At 43.0% G+C, this 12,358-nt stretch overlaps 1 protein-coding gene across 16 annotated transcripts in view; it reads left to right on the top strand.

The window, feature by feature from the left end:
- GRIP1 (glutamate receptor interacting protein 1) overlaps positions 1-12,358 on the top strand; it is a 713,137-nt gene that overhangs the window by 631,386 nt on the left and 69,393 nt on the right. For 11 of the 16 annotated variants that reach the window (XM_040344055.1, XM_040344049.1, XM_040344059.1 and 8 more), the window contains one exon: positions 56-211. In XM_040344055.1, the coding sequence (XP_040199989.1) occupies positions 56-211 (156 nt within the window). The remainder of the gene's footprint in view (positions 1-55; positions 212-12,358) is intronic. The other 5 variants (XM_040344050.1, XM_040344053.1, XM_040344060.1 and 2 more) reach the window with 1 other exon arrangement.

A 12,358-nucleotide genomic window follows, 5' to 3' on the forward strand; every position in this document is an offset into this window, starting at 1 on the left:
AAGTATTCTGTGTATTGCTTTGAGTACTGTGTACTATGTGTCCTCTTTCTTGCAGCAGCATTGGTATCTTCATCCTTCTCTCCTACCTCCATGAGTGCATACAGCCTGAGCTCACTTAATATGGGTACCCTACCTCGCAGCCTTTACCCCACAAGCCCTCGAGGGACACTGATGAGGAGGCGAATGAAAAAAAAGGACTTCAAAAGCTCCTGTAAGTTACTTATTTGTGATTTTTCCCAGCATATTCTTGTGGACTTGTTACTGTAGTGATACATTGCATTTATAAGTTTGTTTGCTTGTAGTTAAGTTGTCCATTTTGGATGGGGCATAAAAGGGTTGGCACTACCCTTGTGTTAAGGGAGATTTCCAACAATTGTCTTTGCTAAGAGGAAGAGAAGAGATCAATAGGGAGCAGACAGTAATATAAATCTTACAGTTTCTAACCTTTCCACACACGTTTAATTCAAGTGATTAAAGTACACAATGGAATATACAGTATCTCACAAAAGTGAGTACACCCCTCAAATTTTTGTAAATGTATTCTTTTCATGTGACAACACTGAAGAAATTACACTTTTCTACAATGTAAAGTAGTGAGTGTACAGCTTGTAGAACAGTGTAAATTTGCTGTCCCCTTAAAATAACAACACACAGCCATTAATGTCTAAACCGCTGACAACAAAAGTGAGTACACCCCTAAGTGAAAATGTCTGGATTGGGCCCAATTAGCCATTTTTGCTCCCTTGTGTCAAGTGACTTGTTAGTGTTACAAGGTCTCAGGTGTGAATGGAGAGTAGGTGTGTTAAATTTGTTGTTCTCGCTCTCACTCTCTCATACTGGTCACTGAAAGTTCAATATGGCACCTCATAGCAAAGCACTCTCTGAGGATCTGAAAAAAATAATTGTTGCTCTACATCAGTGGTTCTTAACCTTTCTAGTGCCGTGACCCCTTGATGCCATTTCCCAAGTTGTGGGGATCCCTAACAGTAAAATTATTTTCGTAGCGTGAGTTGTCAGCACTAAAGTTAAGACTTGTAATTTGTGCCCCTAACCCACGGACATTTAGCGCTCCCTGAGCCCCCTCCACTTGTTCAATATTAAAACCCCTTATGGTACATTTTGGGATGTGTACCACTCTTTGTTCTCCTTTCTTTGCCTTTTATCTCTCTCTTTCTTAATTTCTTGTTTTTTTCCCCCATCCCTCTCTCTAGCCATTTTTCTTGTTCTTTCTCTCCCTTTTTCTTGGTTCCTCCCCCTCTTTTCCTCTCCCTTTCATGTATTCTCTATTTTTATTCCTTCTCTTGCTCCTTGGTGGTGGTGGGGATGGGCTGTTTGGGATGAGTGGCAGTGCTGGGGGGAGTTCTGATCGGCCAACTTAGGTGCTCTTCATCAAGATCATCTGCTGATCTGAGAACTGTAGTGGGGACTTTTAATGGCAACTATAATCACAGGTAGTGTTACTCAGTGTCTCCAGCTCTGTGGTGTCTTACAGCAGTGACACCTATGCTGAAATAAGTGGATATGGTCTCCTCCAGCCTCTCCCACTTTACATTCCTAACCAGTCAGCTGACCTCTAGTCTCTGCCCCCCACCCAGAGTGGGCAGCCACGGGCTCCGGCAATAGCCCAGTTGGGCAGCCACAGGCTCCAGGGACAGCCCTTGCTGGGAGGCCGCGATAGGGCTGGGAGAGCGGTGCAGGGTTTCAGGAACAGCCCAGGATTCGGTGACCCCTGGTAAATCCTCATTCGACCCCCGAGGGTGTCCCGGCCCCCAGGTTGAGAACCACTGCTCTACATGAAGATGGCATAGGCTATAAGAAGATTGCCAAGACCCTGATACTGACCTGCAGCTTGCTGGCCAAGACCATACTTGGTTTAACAGGACAGGTTCCACACAGAACAGGCCTTGCCATGGTCAACCAAAGAAGTTGAGTGCACTTGCTCAGCATCATATCCAGAGGTTGTCTTTGGGAAATAGATGTATGAGTGCTGCCAGCATTTCTGCAGAGATTTAAGGGGTGGAGTCAGCCTGTCGGTGCACAGACCATACGCCCATACACTGCATCAAACTGGTCTGCATGGCTGTCATCCAAGAAGGAAGCTTCTTCTAAAGATGATGCACAAGAAAGCCTGCAAACAGTTTGCTGAAGACAAGCAGACTAAGGACATGGATTACTGGAACCATGTCTTGTGGTCTGATGAGACCAAGGTAAACTTATTTGGTTCAGATGGTGTCAAGCCTGTGTGGCGGCAACCAGGTGAGGAATACAAAGACAAGTGTGTCTTGCCTACATTCAGGCATGGTGGTGTCATGGTCTGGGGCTGCATGAGTGCTGCCAGCACTGGGGAGCTACATTTAATTGAGGGACTTATGAATGCCAACATGTACTGTGACATACTGAAGCAGAGCACAATCTCCTCCCTTCGGAGACTGGGCCGCAGGGCAGTATACCAGCATAACGACCCCAAACACACCTCCAAGATAACCACTGCCTTGCTAAAGAAACTGAGGGTGAAGGTGTGGGGCATCCTCAAATGGAAGGTGGAGGAGCGCAAGGTCTCTAACATCCACCAGCTCCATGATTTTTTCATGGAGGAGTAGAAGAGGACTTCAGTGGCAACCTGTGAAGCTCTGGTTAACTCCATGCCCAAAAGGGTTAAGGCAGTGCTGGAAAATAATGGTGGGCACACAAAATATTTACACTTTGGGCATTTTCACTTAGGGGTGTACTCGCTTTTGTTGCCAGCAGTTTAGACATTAATGTGACTTTGAGCAGAATGCTTTGACAGCAATTTTCTATAGAGGATTAGTCCTCTAGTTTTGGCACTGCAAGATGACAGTAAACCTCCTTCTATACTCTACCTACATGAAGATCCACACACCTAAAGCCTGCTTACATTTCAGCATTTGGAATGCCTGTCTAGTTGTTTTTGCTGTAACCTATTATAAGGCAAAGTAAAATAACTTGGTTGTTTCCTGGGATTTGTGTTCAGTTATAAGCCAGTTTGCAAAAATAAGCAGTAACATTGGATATGATTGCCTATAATGACCCCTAGGTAGATTCCAACTGTCATTTTTATAGTACAGGTTAGAAAATGTCCTCTGTGCAACACTATCTTTTCCTTTTCCTAAGATTTATTAAACAGCTACTCCATGGCCTGTTGTAGCATTAGTTAGATTTATAGAACATTTAATCCTAGCAATGGAATTTCTTGTATTGATGTTTAAACCACTAGGGATACATGTCAACTGCACTTTCTAAAGAAGCTTGATATGTATTGAAAGTAAATAGATGAATGTAACTACTGTAGCGATTACAGGTATTTCATAGATTTGGATAGAGAGCGAGAAAGAGAGATCACTGGAATGGAATGAACAATGTTCTATTCCGTGTCTGTAAAGTGCAATAAAATGTATTCTCTGTTTTGGACATTTTAACGTGGATCTACTCACAGTTGTGTTCAACATGTTGTAAATGTTATTTTGAATATAATAAAGGGATTTCTCATTTCATCTAGCGTAGCTATAATGAGATTCATAAAAGAAAAGAGGAAAAGGTCAGACTCAATGAAGGTGCCAAGCTTCAGATTTATGCTAGCAATTCAACACTGCTTAATTAACTTGTGATCATTTAAAGTTCACAATACCAATACACTTACTGTAGTAGCATGCATTTTTCTTAAAAACACCAATTCATTCTTGGGAAATGTATTATGATTAAGGGATTTTTTTTCGCCAGAAAGTGATGGTCACTTCTGGATCCTGTTTAGGAAACGGTATTCTGTATTTTGTGTAATTTATGAAGCAATTTCAACCTTCACCAGAGAGCAGTTGGACTATATCCAGGCTGCAGCCCTTCCCACTACAGAGTTTTCTGCATAGCACACCACATCCAATGCAGTTTCAAAGGTGATGTCCTTGAAAGGTTGCAGATTTGAAAAATTAGCTTTGTACCTCAGGTTATTGTGGTTAGTCCTTGCTTGAGCAGCAGTTGGCCTAAGATGCATTCTCAATTTCATATAAAGAATATATTGGGGCATTGAAATACATATAAATCTAAGAGGCAATTATGTAATAAAAAAAGGTGTCTTGCAGTCTTACAGTATTGATGACTTTTGGGCAGAAGCGTTAAAGTAGTATTATTATTTTTTTAGGTTAACACATTGAGCACAATAAAATAAACATTCCCCAGTAAACTATTTGATACCATTTTTAGCCCAGCACTTGCACCCCAACTTTGGTCTTCACAGGAAAGAGATAACAGTGGACAGTGCAGTTCTCAGTCAGTATGTTCGCTTGGAGGAGGAAGGTGCAGGGGGGGTGCTTGCTATATCAAGTTTTTGGTGTGTGTGTGTGCGTTTCTGTTGCACAAAGTGTAGGCAGAAACAACTGCTCCCTGCAAAATACTGTCACTCCATAGGACACTGCAAGAGAGAGGAGCCACCCCCAAACAGGTAACCTGGCAGTGGTCTTGAAACAAGCTTAACCACTTTAATACCAGGCACTTGCACCTCCTTCCTGCCCAAGCAAATTTTCAGCTTTCAGCGCTGTCGCTGTTTAAATGACAATTGCGCGGTCATGCTATCTTTAACCCAAACAGATTTTTTATATATTTTTTTCCCACAAATAGAGCTTTCTTTTGGTGGTATTTGATCACCTCTGCGGTTTTTATTTTTTGCTAAACAAATAAAACAATACCAACATTTTTGAAAAAAAATTTTTTCTTTTGTTTCTGTTATAAAATTGTGTAAATAAGTAAGTTTTCTCCTTCACTGATGGGCACTGGTAGGCAGCACTGATGGGTGGCACTGTTATGCAGCACTGATTGGCATAGATAGGGGCACTGATGGACACTAATGGGTGGCACTGATGGGCACTGAAAGGCTGCACTGATGAGTACTTATGGATGGCACTGATAGGCAACACTAATAAACGTGCACGGTGGCTGTTATCCTGCTGGACGTCATATGATGCCCAGTCAGGATAACTGAACCGCTGCCCGGCCGTCATTCTGCAATAGGCGGTTGGATGTTGTAGTTCATTCAGTCACAGATCACTGTGAATGAATGATGGGGCGCATGGTTGCACTCTTTTTAAATTGTGACAGCAAGTGTGAGGGGCAGGTTGCTGTCACAACAGGGGATCAGAGGGGCACAGGTATGTGCTCTTTGGTAATATGTTATATCTTAAATATGGATGCAACATATCACCAATGGTGAAATCATCCTTTAACTCGGCCCTCAAATTCCACTTGCCTGCTCGCATTTTGCAGGCAGGCTGCATTGGTGGACACAGGCTGCATTGGTGGGCCACAGGTGAGACTGCATTGCTGGGCATGGATAAAGTTGCTGTTAATATATATTTTTTAATAAATTCTGCATAAAACATTTATGTGTCTTTTCATGAGATAATTTATGAGGGCGTGTTTAGGGGGCGGAATTAGGGGCGGGGTATGGGCTAGGGGTTGAGTGGGGCAAATGGTGGAGAGTAACCCTTGAGGCCTGGCTAGTAGCTCAGGACTTGAAATTTTGAGCCCTGCTTTAACTGGAACATAGGCAAGAAATAAGATATAAAAACTGCACTCGGTAATTGTTTAGATCAGCTGCTGAAAGTGCTTAAAAAACTGAGGGTTTAATATCACTTTAACCACTTCAGCCCCGGAAGGATTTACACACTTCCTGACCAGACCATTTTTTTCAATATGGCACTGCGTCGCTTTAACTGACAATTGCGCATTTGAGCAACGCTGTTTCAAAACAAAATTTACATCCTTTTATTCACACAAATGGAGCTTTCTTTTGGTGGTATTTGATCACCTCTGCGGTTTTTATTTTTTGCGCTATAAACAAAAAAAGACTGACAATTTTGAAAAAAAATCTGTATTTTTTACTTTTTGCTATAATAAATATCCCCCCAAAAATATATAAAATGTAATTTCTTCCTCAGTTTAGACCGATATATATTCTTCTACATATGTTTGGTTAAAAAAAATTGCAATAAGCGTATATTGATTTGGTTTGCGCAAAAGTTATAGCGTCTACAAAATAGGGGATAGATTTATGGCATTTTTATCACAATTTTTTTTTTCACTAGTAATGACAGCGATCCCCAATTTTTATTGTGACTGTGACATTGCGGTGGACAGATCGGATACTTTTGACACTATTTTGGGACCATTGACATTTATACAGAGATCAGAGCTAAAAAGTCACTGATTACTGTATACATGTCACTGGCAGGGAAGGGGTTAACACTAGGGGGCGATCAAGGGGTTAAATGTGTTTCCTCAGTGTGTTTCTAACTGTGGGGGGATTGAACTGACTGGGGAGGAGACCGATCACTGCTCCTAAGTACTAGGAGAAGATGATCTGTCTGTTTACATTGACAGATCTCCTTCACAGGAGCAATCGCGGGTAGCCGGTGGCCATCCCAGCTGCCAGCCACGTGCATTGGCTCCTACATCACGCGGTGGGCACAGGCCCCCTATACTTAAAGCGCCCGCCATACAGCTATGGCAATTTGCGCAGGAGTGCTATACTGCCACCATCAAACAACGGCGCGCGATCGGCAAGTGGTTAAAGAGGAGCTCCGTTTTTGTGTTTGTTAAATGTCAGCAGCTACAAAAAGTGTAGCTGCTGATTTTTTAATCAACACAATTTCACTGGTCCCAGAATCCAGCCATGTGCTCACCCGCACCATCACTTCTCTCTCTCTCCTCTTCCTGGCACTGGCATTTCAACTGTGGGCACCCAGCTGTTATAGCTTTGCGGCTTCACAGCTGGGTGCACACTGCACATGCATGAGTTGCACCAGCTAAATGGTCCAGCAGTGGAGTGAGGGGGATAGGTGAACTTCCGCTCGGATCGCCTAGGTCAATGTTTCTCAACACCAGTCCTCAAGTACCCAAAACAGGTCATGTTTTCAGGCATTCCATTATTTTGCGCAGGTGATTTGATCCATTTCACTGCCTTTGTAATTACCATAGCCATTTCATCTGAAATCCTGATAACTTGACCTGTTGGGGGTACTTGAGGACTGGAGTTGAGAAACATTGGCCTAGGCCAGAGGTAGGCTACCTCGGCCCTCCAGCTGTTTTTTAAACTCCAAGTTCCATGAGATATTGCAAGACCCTGACCATCGTATGACTCCTAGAGGCAGAGGCATGATGGCATTGGTAATTTCACCACAGCTGGAGGGTGGAGGTTACCTACCCCTGGCCTAGGCGATCCAAGCGGAAGTGGGAGTAGATACCTGCTCCCCCCCAAAACAAATGACATGCCAAATGTGGCAGGGGAGTAGGGAAGGAGTGCTTGGAAAGGAACTTCCCCTTTTAGGTGGAACTCCGCTTTAAGCATTGTTTAAATGTAGGTGCCGTAGGCCTGATAAGCAATTTACAAAATTCCCCTTTGTTTTATTGATTTGTGTTAATGACAGATTACTGAAGGTATAGGAAGGTTACACTTTTTTTTTTTTTTACCAGCTTTCCAGCAATAATACTAGTAATTAATAGACATGTGCATTCGTTTTCGTCCGAATGCATTTTCGTCCGAATTTCAGGTATTTTCGTTATCGTTTTAACAAACGATAACGAAAGCACAGAAAACGAAAACCGAAAGATCCGACATAAAAAATGCTTTGTTTTCGTTTTCGTTTTGTGGTCGAATGTGCCTAACCTTAACTATTAGTCCAATAGTGTTCTACATAAAGAGAAAAGATTCGACATAGAGAGACATGAAGAGTCCAATTTTTTTTTTTTTTTTTTAAGATTCTATCAACCTGGGTCCTGTCCCAGGGGACATGTATCAATGCAAAAAAAAAGTTATAAAAACTGCAGTTTTTTCGGGAGCAGTAAATTTAATAATGCTAAAAGTGAAACAATAAAAGTGAAATATTACTTTAAATTTCGTACCTGGGGGGGGGGGGTGTAAAGTTGGCATGTGAAATAGCGCATGTTTCCAGTACTTAGAACTGTCCTTGCACAAAGTGTCATTTCTGAAAGGAAAAAAAGTCATTTAAAACCAGCTTTGCGGCTATAATGAATGTCGGCTCTGGCAATTCAGAGCGAAACCATTCATAAAAAAAAAAAAGCGTGGGGGTACCCCCAAATTCCATTACCAGGCCCTTCAGGTCTGGAATGGATATTAAGGGGAACCCCGCCGTCAATTAAAAAAAAATGACGTGGGGTTCCCCCCAAATATCCATTCCAGACCCTTTCAGGTCTGGTGTGGATTTTAAGGGGAACTCTACCCCAAATTTAAAAAAAAATGGCGTGGAGTTCCCCCAAAAATTCACACCAGACCCCTTATCCGAGCACGTTAACCTGGCCGGCCGCAGAAAAGAGTGGGGGACAGAGTGCGGCCCCCCCTCTCCTGAACCGTACCAGGCCACATGCCCTCAACATGGGGAGGATGTCCCCATGTTGATGGGGACAAGGGCCTTATCCCCACAACCCTTGCCCGGTGGTTTGGGGGTCTGCGGGCGGGGGGCTTATCAGAATCTGGAAGACCCCTTTAACAAAGGGGACCCCCAGATCCTGGCCCCCCCCTATGTGAATTGGTAATGGGGTACATTGTACCCCTACCATTTCATGAAGCAAGTGTAAATGGTTAAAAAAAACACACACACACCCCTAGAAAAAAGTCCTTTATTAAAAAAGAAAAAAAATCCAGCAGTGACACTTGTTCCCGCCTTCCTGCTCCTCCAACGTTGTCTATATCCAACGACGGATGCGGGTGATCTCCTGTCCAGCGATGAGAAGATCCATCCATCCAGAGCGCAGCATCGCCGACCTCCTCTCACCGCTGGACACAGCCCAGTGAATGAGCGGCTGAAGCTGTGACATTTCTTATATAGGGGAGGTGGGGCCACCTCTCTGACGCACCCTCTGCTACATCACTGGGTAAGCCCAGTCTTCCCCCTTGCTGGGCTTCCCCAGTGACGTAGCAGAGGGTGCGGGGTCTTCCAGATTCTGATAAGCCCCCCGCCCGCAAACCCCACAACCACCGGGCAAGGGTTGTGGGGATGAGGCCCTTGTCCCCATCAACATGGGGACATCCTCCCCATGTTGAGGGCATGTGGCCTGATACGGTTCAGGAGAGGGGGGACTGCACTCTGTCCCCCCCTCTTTTCTACGGCCGGCCAGGTTAACATGCTCGGATAAGGGGTCTGGTGTGAATTTTTGGGGGAACTCTACGCCTGAAGGGTCTGGAATGGATATTTGGGGGGAACCCCACGTCATTTTTTTTTAAATTGACGGCGGGGTTCCCCTTAATATCCATTCCAGACCTGAAGGGCCTGGTAATGGAATTTGGGGGTACCCCCACGCTATTTTTTTTTTTTTTTTATGATTGGTTTTGCTCTGAATTGCCTGAGCCGACAATTCATTATAGCCGCAAAGCCGGTTTTAAAAGACTTTTTTTCCTTTCAGAAATGACACTTTGTGCAGGGACAGTTCTAAGTACTGGAAACATGCGCTATTTCACATGCTAACTTTACACCTTTTTTTTTTTTTTTTTTTTTAAAGATTCTATCAAATCTTCTTCTTTTTTTTTTTTTCTTTTTTTAGAACATTCGACAGACACCATAAGCCTTCAATGACAGATTCGACCTTAATTTGGATTTTCGGACGAATGCATCTTTTTTAACGAAAAACAAAATAAATAAAAACAAATTTCGGGAGTAACGAAATAAATAAATTTTTTGGACGAAAACCAAATTACGAAACGAAATATTTCAGTGTGCACATGTCTAGTAATTAAAGGGCTCATTATCTGAAGCTCAGATTATGAAAGCTTAGCTAAATGAGTCCTTTTAGCTCTCCGTGCTAACCCCTACTTTGGAAAAAGGGGGGGGGGGACCGGGAATAGGGAGGTAGCGGCTGCTAGTACCGCAAACCCACACCAACTATCACCCAGGCAAAAATGTATGAATGGACATTCTCGGTATTGATAACACAAATCAATATGGTAAAAAAAATATTTATTATACATAAAAACATACAGAAAAATCTGGGAAAATGGTACCAACGGGTTTTTTAGACCTATAGTCATTTGCATCAACCAAAAGCTACAGTAAAATGTTAATGAAAAAATCCTTGAAATTCCTTCTTTGATGTTCACTGACATTATTACTAATTATTTTTAATCATTTGAGACAAATGTTATTTCACACTAATATTGTAGGCGTGAGTGCTACACCTTAATGCAAAGCCCTCAATTAGGATTTCTTACTTAATAATAGACTATTTGTCGTGACTGTTTTATTTTAAATGGAAACGTTTTATTTCTAGCTGTTATTTCATGCTCTTTAACCACTTAAGCCCCAGACCATTATGCAGGTAAAGGACCTGGCCCCTTTTTGCGATTCGGCACTTTGTCGCTTTAACTGACAATTGCGCGGTCGTGCAATGTGGCTCCCAAACAAAATTGGGGTCCTTTTTTCCCACAAATAGAGCTTTCTTTTGGTGGTATTTGTTCACCTCTGCGGTTTTAATTTGTTGCACTATAAACAAAAATAGAGCGACAATTTTGAAAAAAATTCTATATTTTTTACTTTTTGCTATAATATCCCCCAAAAAGTTATAAAAAAACTTTTTTTTACCTGGGTTTAGGACGATACGTATTCTTCTACATATTTTTGGTAAAAAAAATCACAATAAGCGTTTGATTGGTTTGCGCAAAAGTTATAGTGTCTACCAAATTGGGGATAGTTTTATTGCATTTTTATTAATAATTTTTTTTCTCTAGTAATGGTGGCGATCAGCGATTTTTATCGTGACTGCAACATTATGGCGGACACATCGGACACTTTTGACACTATTTTGGCACCATTTTTACAGCGAACAGTGCTATAAAAATGCACTGGTTACTGTAAAAATTACACTGGCAGTGAAGGGGTTAACCAGGAGGGGGCGCTGTAGGGGTTAAGTGTGCCCTAAGGGAGTGATTCTTACTGTGGGGGGGCATGGCTGTGCGTGTGACGTCACTGATAATCGTTCCCTATGACAGGGAACAAACAATCAGTGACAGGCTCACTAGGAAGCATTCTTCCTCTCTGTGACCCGATCGCGGGACACCGGCGGCGATTGGGTCCGCTGTTCCTGCGGAGACGGCCACGGAGAAGAGGACCGGGTTGTGAGCTGCCGGCGCGCTCGCCACTCACGGCTGGGAACTTAAAGGGGACGTACGTGTACGCCCTTGTGCCCAGCCGTGCCATTTTGTCGACGTATATCGTCGTGCAGTGGTCCTCAAGCAGTTAAGTAAAACTCGAGGCAAAACCTTTTTAAGGATTTTAACCTCCACGTATTAATTGTAGTCTGTGCTCCCCTAGACGATATTCACCTAATTTCCTGTCCTGGAGACATGACAGGGAGTGAAAGGTAAATCCCACCTTTTGACAATTGTCACAGGTGACCTCATAGGGTGATTTGTAAGGTGATACAGTGGAAATTAAGTAATGCAAACATCTGTATACAAACAGTCAAAGAGATGGAAACCAGAAATGAGTAAAAGAGAATGGAGCAATGAAACACCAATGAATCGTCGTTATGTCCAGTGCAGGACTGTCGACCCTACATTATTGACCATAATATAACTTATACATACACCAACTCCTGAGGAAGCGAGCAGAGCTCATGAAACCCGTTGAGTACAAAATATATATATATATATATATATATATATATATATATATATATATATATATATATACACACACACACACAAGTCCCGTGGGCTAACCCTTTTTTTTTTTGCATTATATGTGTTCCGGGATGGAGTTTTGTCATATTAAGAGGCAGTATCCAGACTGCTCTCTTTTTCGTTATTGAACCCAGGTGGAAGACACCTATTGCCCTCTTGGTCTGTTTGCTGTCCTCGTGGTCATATTCAATTTAATTATTTTCCATCATACTTCTCTATATGCGTTTACTTCAATTTATAATTGCTACTTTAGTTTGTTTATGGTTTCTTTTTCCATTGTACGGTTTCCTCTGTTGATTGTGTTTTTTTTTCCTTCCGGGAGCTGTACAATGGGGGGTTCCTCTCCCCTGCTGTCCCCTCCCCTCCACCTTATGGAGGGGGGAAGCCACCAGTACATCAGCGCCATGCTTCTGCACCCATCGTGAGACTTCCGCAGCGCAACGTCTCTACATCTGGCGTGTGCAGTATGTCATCCCATTGGCTGGAGCAGCCTGAGCTTGCGCAATCCATTGTAACAATGGGCACAGCTAGGACTCGCACCACAGCCATTTTACGTATGGCATTGGGAGTGGAGCCTGACTCTTCCGCTCGAGGATTTAAGTTGGGGGTTTACCTGGCGAATGCTCTTCTTTTCATTTGGTTTGTCCTCCCATACCCGAG

The sequence above is a fragment of the Rana temporaria genome, chromosome 3 (assembly GCF_905171775.1).
Source record: "Rana temporaria chromosome 3, aRanTem1.1, whole genome shotgun sequence".
NCBI classification, from domain to species: Eukaryota; Metazoa; Chordata; class Amphibia; order Anura; family Ranidae; genus Rana; species Rana temporaria.